The 19,736-nt window shown below is 46.3% G+C and overlaps 1 protein-coding gene across 2 annotated transcripts in view; it reads right to left on the bottom strand.

The window, feature by feature from the left end:
• The window catches only part of LOC146857716 (uncharacterized), a 123,704-nt gene extending 105,576 nt beyond the window's left edge, over positions 1–18,128 (bottom strand). Inside the window, exon 1 of one of the 2 annotated variants that reach the window (XM_085648307.1) lies at positions 17,804–18,128. In XM_085648307.1, coding sequence (XP_085504433.1) covers positions 17,804–17,836 — 33 coding nt within the window. In that variant the 5' untranslated portion in view covers positions 17,837–18,128. The remainder of the gene's footprint in view (positions 1–17,803) is intronic. The other variant, XM_085648308.1, reaches the window with a different exon arrangement.
• Between the last annotated feature and the right edge of the window lie 1,608 nt (positions 18,129–19,736).

Below are 19,736 nucleotides of genomic sequence, written 5' to 3'. Positions count from 1 at the left end.
GAAACTGAGCACTGAAAGGGAGGAATGGAAGAGTGTATAAGGGTGGGGACAAATACAAACAAATGAGAATCGTTTACAAATTATTCAGATTTAGTTTTTTCTTTGTAAAGCCCTTCAACAAAGTAAACAGCACTAATATAAAACACCTTCAATGGTGCCATAGTGGTGGTAGTAAAAATGGCAGTACAGACTACACGTTAAAACAAGCAGTGCTGTGAGGGTGCAGTACCACAGGCTGTCAGGAGTTGCCCTTTGGGACCTCTTTTGGCCTCATATGGTACTTCACCCTTTAACATGGCTAATGCAAGGATAAGGCGCAACGGTGAGAGCTGCCGACTGGGAATCTGTGTTTGAGCCTGGTGTGGGCTTATTGTTTTATTCCCCCCCAAGCGCAAGGATAGCTGCGCTATATAAAGTGACTCATTTAAAATGATATAAGGATTTTTGTAAAGTAACAAAAAAAACGAGCCAAACAGCAGTGGCCTCGGAGCGGCTGTGGGGGCCTATGAGCAGGGTTATGGGAGGGGTGAGGGGGAGGCACAGAGATAAAGCGATGCGACAAAGTTTCATTGCACAAGTAATCAGAAGTTAATGAGCTAAGAGGTAGACCAACAAATAAAAAAAAGTTCTCCAAACATAAATAACCTGAACTTTAACAACACATGCAAGAGGGCCGGTCCTTATGGGAGGATACAAAATTCCAAAAGGAGGGACTACTAAGTGTATTCACCAAGGAAAAGCCAGCATTTCTAAACGACAGCAGCAGGAATCAATGAAAAAAGATGGGGGTTTTTCAAGCCTGTATCCTAGCTACAGCAGGTCTCAAAGAGACAGCACAAGCACTGCCTAGGTGAGACCTAGTAAGCAGGAAGTGTTGTAGGTAGGATGGTGCTTATACCACCTAAAGGGGGAGTGGGGTTCTACCCAGTGCTTAATTTGAGCCAGTGGTTTCTGGTGTTCAGCACCGGCACCTAATTGCCAGCACCGGGGCTTATGACAGTTTGCCAATTGGTGGCACTGTCTGGCTAATTTCGGTATTAGCACAACAACAGCTGTGTGTGATGGTTAGTAGCTGTATTTGTACTGTCATTGCCAGCTGACAGAGGCAATGTGTGGTGCAAGCTTAAGTGGCCTCCCGTCGAGAGCCCTGGCACTTAGTGGTCTACAAATTAAGCACTAGCTCTACCATCACTTTCTGTTTTTCTCTCCTGGATGCGCAAAACCCTCACTCAGTCTAGTGCTAGGGCTGCTTGGCTTCTCAAGCCTCGCACACAGTGCACTTCTTAGCGGGCTGATACCTCACTTATAAGCAGTAGGGGATGAGTATTAAGGTGCCACAGCTCTAAAGTTTCAGAGGCCTTGCACAGGTAGTCCATTCAGTCCAGTTTTTTTAATGTGCATTCTGGGACTTCGAGTACTGTTTATCACATTATAAAACCAAGACCCTGACAGGTAGAATGGAAAGCAACAATCTGAACCTGACTCACGTGACATGGAAAACGTGAGAACTCTGAGGAGCACTTTACAGTGATGGTGCATGTTAGCAAAGTGTTGCTGCAAGAGCACACACGCTTAAAGTGTGCTCAATCAAGGACTGAGCAAAGGAGTCTCTTTAATTAGAGTTGCAGGTAGCACATGTGCACTGGCATGGCAGGACTGGCCATTCTGCCACTCTGTAATTTTCTCGGTAGGCTGCATGGTAGGTAGTTGCCTTCAGTCTACAGTCTTGGGTCTAAAATCGCTGCCCACAATGGTAGAGGCCCTTGAGTGTCCGGTTCTTCCGGAGTTGCTTCCTCTTTTGTCCTCATTGCTTAAGTGAGTAGGTATTGAGATGGTCTATGAGGTGCTCTGGTGCCACCACCTTCCAGCGAGCATCTTGAAAACTGATACTTTATGGTTGATGTGGTAATTTTCAAGGTCAGTTACTAACATTCCATTCACCTCTGTGACTGTGGTCGAGATTCAAAACGCAGCCTGAACCTTCTACCAGCATGAAGGTTCTCAACCAATTTGACAAAAGTTAAGATAAAGAAAAATAATAATAAATAAAATATAAAAAAAGACAAGGGTATACATGTTGATCGGTGCTGATAAAAGAAGACTACAGTTTATGTAAAAAATCATATTACAGAATGCAAAGTAATCAGTTAATATAATAACAACAAGAGGAAAGTCAAGGAGGTTTAGAAACTTCTAACTTCTTTTGAACTGGAAAAAAAAAATAAAAAAAAAATAAAAAGGGTTTTCAACCAATGCTCTATACCTTTCTCGAAATCTTAGAGGCACAAGACCCTCTCACGGTCTGTGTGGCCATTCTTCCTCTTCTCTTCACACTCAAAGTTACCTTGAAGCCCACTAGCAGCAAGCACCGATGTGCCCGCCATAGAGTCAATCCTCAGGGGAAGGAGAGAGGGTCGGACATCCTTAATCGAGAACTGAGGAGTGGATTATTGTTTTAGAATGTAGTAACGGTTTGAGGACACTCATCATTTTTTAAAGACTGCTCCTGAACTACCCAAATTCAGCAATGACTTCTCACCACCGGGAGGGACTATACGAAAAGCCAAGAGGCTAAATTATGACTTATCTTCTTTACTGTTTAAACTGTAGCAGAAAAGACAACTTGTATTTGAAAACAAAATCCAGCATGGATGCTTTAAAACACCATCACTATTAACAGCATTGTAATTAGGTCATTATGACATCACACAGAGCCCACCGATACTCGGCAGCACACCCATAATTAGCTCTGCAGCACTAAACACTTCTGCTTTGCTGCCATGGAAAAAGATAAAGTGCGCCTTCCATTTAAATGTCACATATTGCTAGATACTTAACCGTCTTTATTATAGGAGTATTCGCTGTATTACTTTTGGGTTGGTAATGTATGGTGTTTTCCTGCTGGGGACTTTTGTGTGGATTTCAGCAGTTTACAGTCCGGATGACTCTTTTCTGTTTTTTGCTGCACTGGAGTTGATCAGTGTAAGTTCCTATCGCCTTTGCCATTTGGTTATTCAGGCAGCTTACCACTGCAAGCTCTTCCCTTCTGCTTGCATCTTCCGTAGGTGAAGACTGCCCTTGGTGGAAGCATATCTTCGTGCTGTATAAGTACTTGCACGTTGGGACCAAGTGTGAGGCGGGACAGCTTTTATATTATTGAAGCAGGCGTTTCTTATTTTGTGTTTTCCGTCCCATTAGGCAGGACTTGCTTTGTTTAAGGTGTCTGTGAGCCTGGCCCATTTCAACTGTGGCTAGCCCTTTTTCTTTTTATTTGGAAAACAAGTTAGCATAGTTTAAGCTGATTGGTAGCTTAGTGGAACAAAATAGGAACAAGCATTGGCATAGCCAATAGGTCTCGCTTTTGGGACCTTATAAGTGTTTAGTTATGCAAATGTTGCATGGCTAAACACTTATAAGGTCCCAAAGGCGAGACCTATTGGCTATGCCAATGCTTGCTTTGTTTTGCATTTGGCACACACTTTATCAAAAGCAAGACAACATGAAGAATTCCCCAAATGATTTCTGCTACCACATCTGTAACACTTAAAAAGTTTGCGTTTATGCTCACTTTTATTTCCTTTGTGTTTCACAACAGCCACACCCTGCAAAGCATGCATATGTGTACTCCGCGACATTTGCTTCATATAGGCAGAAGAGGATTCTATGTCACTTGTGATTTCAACAGCTTTTTCTAAGGTCAAATTGTCTGTGGTTCAGAATTTCTCTTGTATCCTTTTGTTATTAGTCTTTTTTACCGCTTGATCTGTTATTTCATTTTCAAATGACTTATACTCACAAGAAGCTGCTAAAAGTCTCAAAGCACCAACATAAAACACTCAATAGACTCCACCGTTAATTGATGTCTAACAAAAATGTGTGCCTTGCCATAATCACATTTTTATTTTTATTAAAATGGGTATCAAGCATTTTAATGGCAGCAGCATACTCATCCAGTACATCCCCTTCACCCACCCCATTTCACACTTGTAAGTGCTTTCAAATGTTCCTGCCCTCAGAACCTATAGAGTGTCTCATAATGGCATATTTCTTCTTTTATGTGAATTCTTCACAATCAATGGCCACCAAGGAGGCCACAATCACTTCCTTCAATTATTCCCAGTCAACCTATGGCAAGCCCGGTGTAATTAAAAAGGCCTGAGGGGGGATAATATTTTGCTGCATACCAGCACCCCCTTTAACAATAAAATGAAACTGCACACAGCAACAATATGCAATTATGGTGTGCAAATGACCACGCAATCCGCACAATTCAATCTAAAAAATGACAATGGTGTAGATTCACACTGAAGCAAAATGATGCGTATAACAGACACTGTTTGTGGTGTGCGAACCATCATGCCATTAACAGGTATACGTGACCTAAATGTAGAAGTGCGCGTATCACAGTAAATAAGCTGACCAACAAAAACTTGAAGCTTGACAATTGAAGATCTATAGTAGCATACAAATCCCTGTGCATATTAAACACAAATAAGTGTGCTAATCCACATAGACAGATAGATCTGCACCATCTTAAAGAAAGTACCTCAAAAGATTCTGGTGTGCACATCACCGGTGTGGAGCACCTATTCCAAAATGCTTCTAAATTATACACTTGACGCATGTGACACACAGGCTGCACCAATGCGGAGATGAGGCAGCTAGCCCTTTCTAAAATGGCATTGTGCACAAATGCACAAAACGTGCATGCGTAAGCACTGGCATAATGCCACTGGATGTATTTCAATGATAGCCAAACCAGATTAATCCAAAGTTGCATCGAGCTCCAACAAGTGTGCGTAAGCGCAGGTGTAACGCCCAAACTGTGGTACTAAAGCGGCCACTTAACGCCCTCTTACTCAGCAGCCCCAACTGGGTGAAACCGCCCCCAAGAACAGCAACACATGAAGGAGCACCCTGGAAATTCACTGATGACTGAAGCATGCCACGGTGGGGCTGCCCCAATGACCGGTAGAATGGTCACACGATTCTGAAATGGATGCAATCCACGATGAAAGCCCACTCCTCATCGCCACTGGAAGGGGAGAGAGGAAGTACACAAAGACACCGCAAGCTTTACAAATGATTGAGGACCAAGCAATGAGACCGACAAAGCAGCAGGCACAAAACCAACTGCCAGCCAGTTCATCCAGAAACACATTCCACATTCTGCATTCCAGGTTACATTCTACTCCACTTAAAAATGGCACTGGGGCACTGTACAAGGTCAAAGGCTACGATACAGCCCACAAGTGGCTGAAAATGTACCTAAGTTCTGAGAGAACTGGAATGTTCCTGTACTGTGACGTACTGGTCCAGCAATGGCCAGAAACAAACCAAAATCCTTTCCTTAGTCTTACAGCACTGGTTCTATCCCTGGTGAAGCAGCTGTTGCTGCCACTGTGTGTCGAAGAGAGAAAATAGCGCTCTCCCATGAGAGTGCATTTTTTCTACTACTGTGCAGCCTTCAGAATTACATTCCCCATCAGTAAAGTACCAGTTGGAGCCTGCGTACTGTGCAGCGATGGCAGCTTCTCGCTGACTTTGGCAGCAGAAGAGAGAGCCAGTGCTGAGCAGCGAGACAGAGGACCCACTTTTCCCTCAACCACTGTGTGCTGAATTCACTGCTCCTTTGTCAGCGAGTAAGAACTAAGCTTATGTTGGGAGTGCAAGAAACTAAATACCTTGGTGGGACTGAGCTAACTGGCACCAACACGATAGCGGATCAAACAAGAGTAGATAACGCCAAAGCACAGAGAGCACCCCTCTCCACCGCTGTCCTACGAACATCTGGACACGTGACTCTTCCTCTGGCGCTGACACTTCATCAACTCACTTCGACCTTGAAGAATCAGTAAAGGGTCGAGAAGCGAGAGTCCGCACAGAACATGGATACATCTGACCTCACAGAAAGAGTGCTCTTTCCAAGTAATAGAAGGTGAACAAAACATATTATATTGTTTGAATGTGCTTGGGGAATATATTGATGTGGTATGAGTGACGAGCAGGCAATAACTCCGATTTGTAAAAGTGATCGATGTACACCATGTATGATCGAGACGGATATAAAACACTTTGAACAATGATGCACTAAGCTGCAACCTCAGATTCATACAGGCAAAAACAATATCTAGATAGGCAGAGCATAAGATGCAGATCGAAACTCTAGTAGTTTTACTGTGGATATTTCAGATTTTTTCGTAAATAACTTTTCTTAAGTGCATTTCTTCTTTCTCCTTGTTTGTCGAAGCAACGTGGGTCATCCATGCAAAGAAAAACAAGACAAGCCTGGCGGAGCGTGGCGCGCGCGCCTGGCGGGGGTGGGGGAGCGCATTCCAGGCGGGGGAGCGGACCCTTTGAAGTACGATGCCAAAAGCGGATTGCATGGCGGCACGATGCACGTGATTGTGCGCGTGCTCACCATGCAATCCGCGTGCTCGCCATGCAATCCGCTTTTGGGAGCACTTTTGGGAGCCCCTTTACAAAAGTCTCGCTGAGCGATCGCTTACGCGATAGCCAGCGAGACCTAAAAATTCAAGGGGACTGAATGTTTAGCATAGATTGAGGAGGAAAGGCCTGTTAAATTTTTTTGTCAGACCTTGAGGTCCTAGAAGGTTTTGTTTTACAAACTTGCTGTACGCTGCTTTGCTTTGCTGCCTTTGTGTAACGCCCTGAACGTCTCAGGATTGTTTAACAGACACGATAATGAGAACGCAACCACTTGTGAAGGTTTAGTTATTTTAATGAAGGCAAAAATAATACAAGGAATAAACAAAGGTTATAGTCACTGGAATCCTCCAGGCTAAGTACGTTACCAGCCCACAGCACGGATGGTCCTAACCGTCCTCTGCATATACGCCGATCCTGGCGTATGCCAACAGAGGGCAGAAATGAAATGGCCGACAATGCCAATCGGTAGGCTGTGAGGGGCACGAAGAGTGTTGGGGAGAATCGAGGAGTCAGGGAAACACCCAGCCGGGGTCTCTACCTGAAGGGAGCAGCCGCTCAACCTCTTCCTCAGACTGCACCGGGACGCGGAGTCACCTCCTGGTGATGCGTCACCGATACCCCAATCACAAGCAAAGAAGACTGAACCGAGAGCAGCCGCTCGATCGATCCTGTGGACTTCCGAGTCTGTAACGCGGCAAACACCTCCTGGTGTGCGTTACAGCTGGCAGTCCCTGTATCTCTGGTCGGGCTGGGAGTTACGACTCCAACCAGCAAAAGCGCCACTGCGCTTTGACTCAGCCGAGTCAAAAAGCGAAGCCCAATGGTTATCCGGTAGAGCTTCCGGGTCCTTCACAGGTGACGATGGGGCAAGGCACGGCCCAGGGAGTAACGACTCGACCTACCTCCGTTCTTGCCTTACTGGAGCACCACTCCGGAACACTGCTCTTCACTAAGCAGGTACGTCGGTTGTGAACACAATATCCGACAGCGTTGTACCTCCCGGTTCCTCCCTTTATAGGGCGTTGTTTTCCTTGAGTTATGTAACAGCTCTCCTGTTTACATAAGGGCGTGTTTTCCTTGAGTTATGTAACAGCTCTCCTGTTTACATAAGGGCGTGTTTTCCTTGAGTTATGTAACAGCTCTCCTGTTTACATAAGGGCGTGTTTTCCTTGAGTTATGTAACAGCTCTCCTGTTTTACATAAGGGCGTGTTTTCCTTGAGTTATGTAACAGCTCTCCTGTTTTACATAAGGGCGTGTTTTCCTTGAGTTATGTAACAGCTCTCCTGTTTACATAACCTCTCAACCGCTAAGCATCCTGGGAGATGTAGTCCGTTTTCGCTGGTTACCGTTTTCCTCCCCTCGCATGACAGGAATTCTTGACAGTACATCCTCCCTCTCAGTGGCTCCCCACGGGTCCAGCGCTGGCAGGAAAACGCCGATGGAACAAGGAGACCAAGCGCATGAACCCCTTCAGCCGGTTCCCATGACTGCTCCTCCGGGCCATAGCCTTTCCACGCAACCAGGTACCACAGCTTCCCCCTGCGCCATTGGGACGCCCGTATGCCCGACACTTCATACTCCACCTCCGACTCCACGCATACCGGCCTAGGTGTCCCAGACGGCTTGGAGGGTGCTGGTTTGAGCAATGATACATGAAAGACAGGGTGTATCCGCAATGACTGGGGCAAGCACACCTTCACGTTCACGGGACCCATACACTTGGTAATTCGATAGGGGCCCATGTACTTGGGATGGAACACACTGTTCTTTCGAAACCTCATGTTTCTTGTGGATATCCAGACGTAGTCTCCAGTGCGGTACAGTGGCCCGGGCCTTCTCTTCCTGTCTGCCGCAGCCTTGTATCTTCTCTTGGCCTCTATTAGGACAGCCCTTGAGCGCCCTCAACGTGTCTTATGTGTGCCACCCTGTCCGCTGTGGCGGGAATCCTGTCCTCTCTGAACGGATGTAGAAATGGCAAGAACCTGGGATGTTGGCCATAGTTGCTATAGAACGGAGATGACTGTGTGGAGCTGTGAGTGGCGTTGTTATAGGCGATCTCTGCAACCCATAGCAAGTCGACCCATTCTTCCCTGCCCTGGTCCACAAAACATCGCAGATACTGTTTGAGCGTTTGGTTCAGGCGCTCGGTTTGGCCGTCCGTTTGAGGGTGGTAGCTGGTGGACAGGGCGGTCTTAACATGCAGCGCAGTGCACCAAGTCTTCCAGAATTGCGCAGTAAACTGCGACCCCCGGTCCGACACGATCACCCCAGGTAATCCATGCAGTCGTACCACATTCCTTAGGAGTAGTGACGCCATTCCCCGGCTGTAGGGACTCTCTTGCAGGGGATGAAGTGCCCCATTTTCGTCAAGTAATCCACCACCACCAGTATTGCCGTCATCCCCTGGTCTACCGGTAGGCCCACCACGAAGTCCAGTGATATGCTATCCCAAGGTCTATCCGGGGTCGGAAGTGGATGTAAGAGCCCTTGGGTTCGGCCATGGTCGGCCTTCATGGTAGCACACGTAGGACACTCCTGTCCCCACCTCCTGACATCCACTCTCATGGTTGGCCACCAGAAATGCCGTCCCATGCTAGCCACCGTTTTTTCAAAGCCCAAATGACCTGCGCATGGAGAGTCATGGCACCAGATGAATGCTTGTTTCCGTAGCCTAGGCGTGGGTATCAATAGGCACCTGCCCTTCAGGGGTATCCCGTCCTTCAGCTGCCATTCTCTGTGACTGAGGAGCCACCTCCGCCATGCGAATGACCTGATCCCTCTCTTTATTCCCCTCAGGAAAGTATCCGGTTGGATAACCCCCAATACCATCCTCGGGGAAATGATGGAATGCTCAGTCGCAGGCAATGGTACCTTAACTGCAGATTGACGGGACAGGGCGTCCGCCTTCCGGTTTTCCGTCCCCGGCCGATATGTGATGCGGAAGTTGAACCCCGCAAAGAAGATCATCCACCGCAGCTGTCTGGGAGAAAGGTGTCTTGTGGCCGTCATGAACTGTAGGTTCCGATGGTCCGTGTACACCGATACCACATGTCTTGCCCCCATCAACCAATGCCTCCATTCGGTGAAGGCGTCCTTGATTGCGAGAAGCTCCTTCTCCGCAATATGGTAGTTGCGTTCGGCGTCGTTGAGTTTGCGGGACATGTACGCAACGGGATGAAGCACCCCTGTGTCGTGGTTGCGTTGGGACAAGATAGCCCCCAGCGCCACATCCGATGCGTCCGCTTCCACTACGTAGGGGAGATCCGGATCGGGGTGAGCCAACACCGGTGCCTTACCAAAGGCGCTTTTCAGGGCCTCAAAGGCTTTGTTCGCTTCAGGGGACCAGACAAACTCCTTGGACTTCCTCAGTAGCTGTGTGATTGGGGCCACCAATCCTGAAAATCCATCTATAAACCGCCTGTAAAAGTTGGCGAAGCCAATTAAACTTTGGACGTCCTTCACGCTTTGGGGCACCGGCCATTCTTTCACCGCCTTGATCTTTCGTTCTGCCATCTCCTGTCCCTCTGGACTCAGCATCACTCCGAGGAATTGACGTGGAAGTCACACTTGCTGAGTTTACAAAACAGCATGTTTTCCCTCAGCTTTTGGAGCACGGCTTTGACGTGGTGTACGTGCTCCTCCACACTGGACGAATAGATGAGGATGTCGTCGATATATACGACCACGTAGATATCCAACTCCTCTCTGAATACCTCATTCAAAAAGTACTGAAAGGCTGCCGGGGCGTTGCACAGACCGAACGGCATGACGAGGTACTCAAAAAGGCCGAACCTGGTCTTAAAGGCGGTCTTCCACTCGTCTCCGTCCCTCATGCGCACCAGATGGTATGCCTCTTTCAAATCCAACTTGGTGTAGATACGAGCTTTCTTGACCTGTTCCAGGAGTACACTGATGAGAGGCAAGGGGTACCGATTCTTTACGGTTATCGCATTCAATGCCCTAAAGTCCACACAGGCTCTCAGCTCCCCATTAGCCTTCGGGATGAAGAAGAGTGGCGAGGCGGCCGGAGACTTGGACGGGCGGATGAATCCTAGCTTGAGGAGTTTATCCAGGTACCCCCGGAGATGCACGTTTTCAGGCTCCGTCAGGGCATACAGCCTGCCGCTGGGAACGCTGGCACCAGGTCGATCTGGCAGTCAAACTGTCTATGTGGTGGTAGTACTTTCGCCTTCACCTCATCAAATACATCCTCAAAACTGTGATAAGCCTGGGGGAGAGCCACATCTTTTTCTGCCGCTGTAGCCACCGTCTGACTCCTGCTCTCATCTGCGTCAAGGGTTTCCGTTCCTATTCCACAATGCAGGATGCAATACGGTGACGTCAGTTCGATGCGATGTGTTGGCCAATCCACAGAGGGGTTGTGTTTCTGTAGCCACGGCAATCCCAATATGACGCCATATTGGGGCGCTCGGATGATGTTAAAATCGATTTGTTCGAAATGGTTCCTCCCACATCTCATCAGAAGGACCCCCGTGTGCTGCCCGATGGGCCCCGTCACCAATCGCCTTCCGTCTACAGCATAGACGTCTTCGGGTACAGCTTTGGGAAGAAGCACTAGCCCTAGCCTGCATGCCTCGTTGTGGTCCATAAACATGCCAGTGGCCCCTGAATCCACCATGGCCACAACGGGTATCCACTGGTCATGCACTCCCACGTGCACCGTGAGAAACAGGTGTCGTTGTCCCTTAGTGATCGAGTTGGAAAGTGAAGGGATGAATGAGTGACTCCGAGACGCCCCTTCTTTGGTCTGGGAGTCCTCTAGTTTTCCGCCGGTACGTCCACCACGGCTGTTACCGACCGGTTGGCCCGATAACGTGACATCTTCGGTTTGGCAGGGCATTCACGTACGTAGTGGCCTTTTTTGCCACAATATAGGCACAATCCTTGTTTACGGCGTGACTCTTTCTCCGTGGCTGTGAGGCTCGCTCGTATTGCGCCGATGTCCATGGGTTCTCCCTTGGATGCGGTGGAAGTTTCAGGACTTCCCACTGTCACATAGGATGGAAGGGATTTTGCTTTTCTCCCATGATCCCCCTTTCTTTCACTCAGCCTATGTTCCAGCCGTAATACCAGCTTGATAAGGCCCTCATATGTCTTGGGTTGTGGGTCAATATGAGCCACGGCGTCCTTGAGCTCATCGCACAGCCCGTGATGGAAGAGCGCCGTCTGTTTAGCAACAGGCCACTTGGTTTCCGCAACCAGCCTTCGGAACGCGTTGAGATACTGCACCAGGTCGTTGGATCCCTGTCTCAACTCAAGCATTTCACGGTCCGCCGTGTACGAGTCAGCCCTTCTGTCGAAGACCTTCAGGAATTCCTCGCGAAAAGCACCCCAATCACATAAGATGGGGTCGTCCCTGCTCACCAGAGGTACGGCCCATTGTGCCGCGTTTCCAGCCAAATAGGATATAAGGAAAGCCACACGAGCCTGAGTCGTGGGGAACGCCCTTGGTTTGCACGATAGATGTAGCGCCACTTGTGTGAGGAATACCTGCACTGTGTTAGGATCCCCACTGTACCTCTCTGGTGTTGCCAAGGGGACGGCTACCGGCATTTCCACTCCTACCGCAGGGGTCTGGTTCGTGAGGGAGGTGCTGGGCGTGAGCGGGTCCAATTGGATAGCATCCAGTCTGGCTTTTACATCGGCTGTTTCTTGCCTGGAGGCAGCCAATTCAATTTGCACGGTCGCTAAAGCAGCCAGCACATCATCAAGTGTTGCCATGTCTGTTATCGACCGGGAGACAGTTAGTGTTATTAAGGTCGGATATTTTGTAACGCCCTGAACGTCTCAGGATTGTTTAACAGACACGATAATGAGAACGCAACCACTTGTGAAGGTTTAGTTATTTTAATGAAGGCAAAAATAATACAAGGAATAAACAAAGGTTATAGTCACTGGAATCCTCCAGGCTAAGTACGTTACCAGCCCACAGCACGGATGGTCCTAACCGTCCTCTGCATATACGCCGATCCCGGCGTATGCCAACAGAGGGCAGAAATGAAATGGCCGACAATGCCAATCGGTAGGCTGTGAGGGGCACGAAGAGTGTTGGGGAGAATCGAGGAGTCAGGGAAACACCCAGCCGGGGTCTCTACCTGAAGGGAGCAGCCGCTCAACCTCTTCCTCAGACTGCACCGGGACGCGGAGTCACCTCCTGGTGATGCGTCACCGATACCCCAATCACAAGCAAAGAAGACTGAACCGAGAGCAGCCGCTCGATCGATCCTGTGGACTTCCGAGTCTGTAACGCGGCAAACACCTCCTGGTGTGCGTTACAGCTGGCAGTCCCTGTATCTCTGGTCGGGCTGGGAGTTACGACTCCAACCAGCAAAAGCGCCACTGCGCTTTGACTCAGCCGAGTCAAAAAGCGAAGCCCAATGGTTATCCGGTAGAGCTTCCGGGTCCTTCACAGGTGACGATGGGGCAAGACACGGCCCAGGGAGTAACGACTCGACCTACCTCCGTTCTTGCCTTACTGGAGCACCACTCCGGAACACTGCTCTTCACTAAGCAGGTACGTCGGTTTTGAACACAATATCCAACAGCGTTGTACCTCCCGGTTCCTCCCTTTATAGGGCGTTGTTTTCCTTGAGTTATGTAACAGCTCTCCTGTTTACATAAGGGCGTGTTTTCCTTGAGTTATGTAACAGCTCTCCTGTTTACATAAGGGCGTGTTTTCCTTGAGTTATGTAACAGCTCTCCTGTTTTACATAAGGGCGTGTTTTCCTTGAGTTATGTAACAGCTCTCCTGTTTACATAACCTCTCAACCGCTAAGCATCCTGGGAGATGTCCGTTTTCGCTGGTTACCGTTTTCCTTCCCTCGCATGACAGGAATTCTTGACACTTTGGCATTTGGAAGTGCACTATGGAAGGCACTGACATGAGTGGCTTTGCAAACTAAGCTTGTCATCACCGGTTTTGGCTTCATAACGACCAGGTTGTCAATACTCTGTTGAAGAGGAAGAGATAACACATTCTAATCAGCAGGTACCTGCTAAGGGAGACATTCAGATTAAGGTACATGGAGAGTTCAAACAGCAGTAGAAGTTGCTGTTCAGTCTCTGCAAAGTAGCACTGGAAATTCCATAGCAGCTTCATGTGCTATGCTAACACTACGTTTACCCCCTTGCCCTCAGGACGACAACCATTTAAAGTGGGAGCGTAGTTTGCGCTTTCTGATGAGCTCCAGAGGGGTAAGAATAGTTTGACAAAGAGGAGACATTTTTCCTCTGGAGGTCTTATAGGGGGTGCATCTAGTGTGGTGATTTCAATTAAAACGTTCAACATGTGGACGTGGAGAGTGAAACTTTTAAAAGGCAGACAGACTTTTTATTTTAGCTTTTGGAGTTCCACGCACAGATCCAATCAAGTAACTAGTTACACTTGGTGATGACACTGATGATGGTTGCAATTAAGGACATACAATTTCTTTGGGTTCTATGCGCACGTCAGGGAGTGTTGGGGGAGGGACTGGTTGAGGTAATTTTAGATGTACTTGGATATCCGTATTTCAATTGTAACATCATTAGACACCCTAGATCTGGAGATTGGCCATGGAGCAAGGTGTTAAGAGCATCCAGATTCAAGAGTACGAAGCTTGCAGAGCAGTTTTGAAGCCACCTTCTGGAAAAAAGTTTCAATTTCTTTACAAGGGAGAGTTAGTACCATACCGATTTTTTTGTGTTCTTTGAGGGTGAGGTTGGTGGCCAGTTGAATCCAAGTGACTAGGCATTCGGCTCATGTTGGGGTTTGCAGCTGTCAAGGTTCATGTCATTCAGCCAGGTTTGGAGTATTTATTGCTTGTTCTTATAAAACAACATGAATACTGTCTTGGTTGTGTTGAACTTCAAGGAAATGCTGGACATCCAGGTCTAAATGAGATGCAGGCAGTGTTTGAGGCATTGGATGTATGGAGCACAGAAGACTTTCACACGGAGTGTGTATTGTCTGCATTTTTGTGAATCTAGATGCTGGTATCTGCGAGGAGAGGCTCAAGGGGGTCCATATATATGAATATGACAAGAGACAGTATGGAACCCTGGAGGTGTGAGGGATCATTTGGGACCTGGATGTGCCCATGTGAACAAACTGGCGTTCATTTGAAAGGTAGGAATAGAACCAGTGAAGGGCACTGCCAATGAATCCCACTTGCGACTCCTGGGTGTAGATCATGATAGGCTGCTTGACTGTGTCGAAGGCAGATGAACGGTCTAGCAAAAGAGACAAGAGCCATCTTCATTTATTTATTATCAGTAGGGCACTGTCTGCGCTGTGTAAGGTAGTGTCTCTATGCTGCAGCATGATCTAAAGTCAGACTAGTCTTCATGCAGGAGATTCATAGCAGTAATCTTAATAGTTGAGTGCAGAGTGCTTTTTCAATTACCTTGCAGATGAAGAGTAGGTAAGAGATAGGCCGATAATTGGTGAGGTCATCATGGTCTAATGTAGGATTTGTTAGGAGTGGGATGATCTAGCCTAACTTGAGCACTTCTGAGAAGAGGTCTTGGGTGAATGAGGCATTGGCATTGGTGAGTAGGGGTGAATTTCCCCAGAGACAGGTTTGTTGTAGGACGATGGCAAGACAACACCTTCAAAGGAAGTGGCCTTTAAGAGTTGAGTATGTTGATGAGATTTTAGAGAAGTATGACTTGAAGGGATGACCAGTGGGGGATTCTATGACAAGGCCTGGGCGCAAGAGGAGAAGCATGCTTCATGTTGTCTACGTGCTGTCGGATCTTCTTTATTTTTCTAGAAAAAGAGGTTGATGGCATTGCACTTGTCTGTGAAGAGTGGAATAGGTGGGTCTGGAAGGGAAATGAGGCAGTGCTCCATTGCCTTGAAAATTGTTCTGCTTTTGTTGGTGACTTAATTGAGGGTGTTGGTATAGTACTTATCTTCGGCTAATGTGCTGAGCTGTCTGCTTGTTGTGCAGAAAGACTTCAGTATTATGAGATCTTAAGGTTTCTTGTTTTTCTTTCATATTTGAAGATGGAGCATTTACTATCACCAAAGTATTTAGAGTACCAAAGTGCTGAAGGTTTTGACTTGCGCATGCGTGTTTTTGCTGGAGCATGTATGTTCACATAGTTTTCCAAAAAACACACTGAAGTCATTTAGAAAGGTGCTGGCATCAGACGTGGACTAGAATATGTGAGCGATGAGTTCATGCATTAGGTTACCCATAGAGAAGTGTCTTAAGGTTAGGCCTTCTCCTTTGGGTTGACCTCGGGTAATATAAAATCACATAAAATAGGCAGACATTTTGCAGTACATCATTTTTTAGAAGGTCAGTCACAGCTTTACTCATACATAGAATATGGATTAATATGTACAACTCCCAACAATAGCTGAAAACAGTTTTTACTTATTTATTCAAAATATATGGTCAAAAATAATACCACAATATGTAAAATAAAGGCCAAAACACAATTGCTAAAAAAAACACAAAAGAATAATGGAGTTCTGAAAATAAAAATAAAAAAAACTCATTAATACTGCACATAAATCCACCGGGAAGTCTCAAATGTCACCAGGCTTACTAAAATATAGAAATGTCAACTATCCTAACTCAAGATAAAAACAAATGACTTCAATAAGTTTTTATGAGTTATTAGAAAGTCTGCAGGACCTAACAAGTGCAATGCCCAACAAAAATTCCAAGATGAACTGAATACTTTTAGAGGCAGAACATTACATTAAAACTAAAGGTTTAGGGACGTAGGTTGTGGGTTTGAGAGATTTCGTCAACCGGCGACCAGTAAGTAAAATGAGAGGTAAGCAGTGGCAGCCGTGATTTTTTTTTTTTTAAATAAGCACTTACCTTGCAGGGTCTCTGCTCCTGCTCTCCACCGTCGGACTCCAGGAATAGGAAGATCAGCCAGGCTCCCCTGACCAATCACAACGCTGCAGTGCAGTGTTGTTATTGGTCTGAGAAATGTGGCTCGACGGTCAGCCAGGGAATGGGGGCCAGGGCATGTTCTTCACCCAGGCTATAAGTGGAGAAGAGGGAAGTGCGCATGACTATTTGGCCAGTCCTAGAGGGCCGGCCAAACAGTCATGTGCACTTAGGAGTGGGCAAACCACTCCTTCACTGCCCTGAGAGCAGAGCAGCCCCGCCCGCCTACACGCAAAGCAGCACAGAAATATAAAATGATAATAAATCACAGTTAATGTTTCCTTTATTTGCACTGCTTAAAAGCAGTGGGGCGACGCTCCGCTATAGCAGAGGAACCGCCACTGGAGGAGAGGGCAAGCTTGTATCAGAGTAGACTGTATTGTGGGCAGCGCCTGTTTCAAAGGGTTATGTGCGGAAATCAGACTGTTGAGATTAGATTTGGGTTACAGTGGGAGCCTGTGCCCATACTGTTAAACCGTATACTTTCAACGTATATGCATAAACCGGGAAATATATACACCTGTACAAAACTCAAGAAAAAAGGGTAAGCAATTTAGTTTGGGCCTCCTTGCTCACATACAACCAGGGATTGAAGTGGGGGAGATCTATAGCATGCCCATGTTTTTTTAAATCTACCAAACTTTTTGTTAATAAACACACAACCATCACTGGACGGTTAATGCTGATATTCAGGTGCCTCTGGCGGAAAGTGACGGGAGTTTCTATGCTGTGATCAGAGGCGCAACTAAAGCCACATTTCGGGGTGGGGGGGGGGGTGGGGAGGGATGCTAATTCTTCCAGCAATAGGCAGAGTGGTGATGCAGGGGCTCTAAGAAGGGATGAAAACACAATAAAGCCTCGTTAACAAGTAAATAGTCTTTTAAAGAAAGACCTGTGAAGTACTCGGGTGAGGCTGCAATAAAGACGGTCGCCAGCCTGGGAAGCTGTCTCAGCCCCGGCTGACACACACGACGGGGGAGGGGCTGACGCCCTTTGAGCCCATTGTGCGCCTGGCTGTGATGCCAAGGGAGAGACAGAACACTACACAAATATGAAACAACAAGCCTTATCACCAGCATGTCTGCTACTTGAAAGAAAAATGTAGTGACTGGTTGGGAGATAATCTAGGCTTTAACTGGTGGAATTACTTGAAGTTACATGGTGCCAAGATTTTTTGTTTTTAAGAGTGAATGTAAGGAAGTTGCTATGTGAGTTTTGGAGTAAGTCCTTTTAAAGGACAAACAAAAATATTTGCAGTACACTCATTCAAAGGACTACCCAAAAGCGCTGTGAAGCCATACTAAGTGCAGACGGTGCGCTTTACAATCGCCCATCTCTCTTTGCGAGTTACCTTCATATTTAGTCGTTAACATCACTTTCCCGTTCAGCTTGCTGCCTCGGACTCTCCCTTGGTTAAGTTCAAAAGCTCACTCACCTTGTCTAGACGCTGGGACATTTCACCGCGCATTCCGAGTTTATTCTGGAGATGACAACTCAGAGGGGTAGGTTCAGGAAAGTTCCGGTAGAACACAGATCATTGGAACGTAGAGAAACAGCTCCCTTGAAAAAAACCGAAGCAACGAAAACCCGGCCAACGAAGCAGCGAATTGAAATCCCTTACAAAACCCGGAACAACATAGACATGTCAGGGAGACACTAATGTACAGAGCACGCGCACAGTGAAAACGTTATGCATAATGTACGGCGCTAACAGAGTTCACAACATGCGTAAATAGAACATGTCACACCACAGCATATGCGCAGACACCTTGCAGCTACTGGGCATGCGCAGTCTCAGGAAGTTTCTAGGCTAATTTATGGTAAGCATTTTAGTGAACCGTCACAGGGCATGCGCAGTGAAGAAACACGAAAAATGCCCACGATTCGCTCTGATTCCAAGCGGTATTTCCAGCGATAAACAATGTGAAACAATGCATTGTTTGCTAGTTTTTAACAACATAATCCAAGAAACAGAACCGGGTGAGTTAGTGGTGAAAGTTTGTAGTGTGATAGACTGAGTGGTGGCGGAGTTTTTAATTTATCATTTCTCTGTCTGAAGCATCGAAATACAGAAATCTAAACAAGATTCATCCAATACAGAATCAATGAAGTAATGCAACTGGTGCTCATGTAAAACGCTGTGATACCTTCGGGTGCGTCGAGTTCGCGCTCTATAAAAACTGCAAAAAAAAAAAAAAGGTTTATAGGAAAAAGTGTGCTCACCTCAAATTAAGCCCCACTAGGAAAACTCAAACTTATAAATAATACAGTTGAATTCATAGGTCGAAAGCGAGAAGCAGTCAGTCAGTCAATAAAACTTTATTCGGTTTTTACAACCATAAAAGTATACAATAAACATCATCTCATTCAAATAAGAAGAAGCAAGTCAGTATCATAGAATATGTAATACATCTTCTGCAAGCCTATAAAACAAATTTTCTTTAAAATAGGAGATAAATATCATCTTAAAATGTGTTAAAACCAACTATTCCATTCTTAAGGCACATAAACCTTCTGGTATGTCTTGCCCAATACTTCTATCCTTTAATAACTCATTCTCCTGATAGCTTAAAAGATCTAGATTTCATCAGTACTCTTTACATTTGAGGAACACTTTAACTTTATTTATATATTTCCCAATGGCACAGGCTATATCTAAGTTCATCATTCCCACTAAGAGATTTACAGCTTGCTTCCTGTTTTTAATATAATATTTTTTTAAAATCGGACCTAAAATCTCTTTTCGTATATCTAACATCGTCAAGCAATCTAATAAAATATGTAAAATATCACAGGTAGTACCCAAAGTGCAGGTGCATTTTCCATTGCTATCTATCATTAAGTTTTTAACCCCTTTATTCGCGTAACAGGGGTTTATCCCAATTCTCAATCTTAGCACTTCACGCCATAACAGACAACTAGGTAATCTGTCTATACTGAGCTTTTCCGTAAGAGGTACCCCTGATCATGTGTTCGAGACACTTCCATTCCCAGTGACCTAAGTTCTTTCTTATCTATCTTTAAATGGGGGGACTGAGGGCACAACTTTAGCTTTAACAGCTTTAACACACCATACGCTTCGTTTATTAAGGCTCTTGTCTCATTTGCCCAGGTCAGCTCACTGTTGGATATTTCATTTTTACACCACTCTGAGATTTTTTGGTCCTCACCTGATCCTAAACACTGCCAGAAACGTAATAAACGCATGCAAGCTGTTATAGCCCAAGAGGTGATTCCCAATTCTAACCTTGCTGCTTGAACCATAGATGATCTAGGCAGCGAGAACAAGCTTTTAAGAATATTTCCCTCCTCTTTGTCCCATCCATTTTTGCTACTTAAATAGAGGACCTCTGCGCCATACAGGAATT

Source organism: Triturus cristatus, chromosome 3_2 (genome assembly GCF_964204655.1).
Source record: "Triturus cristatus chromosome 3_2, aTriCri1.1, whole genome shotgun sequence".
Taxonomy (NCBI): domain Eukaryota; kingdom Metazoa; phylum Chordata; class Amphibia; order Caudata; family Salamandridae; genus Triturus; species Triturus cristatus.
This window is presented reverse-complemented; position numbering and strand designations above follow the sequence as displayed.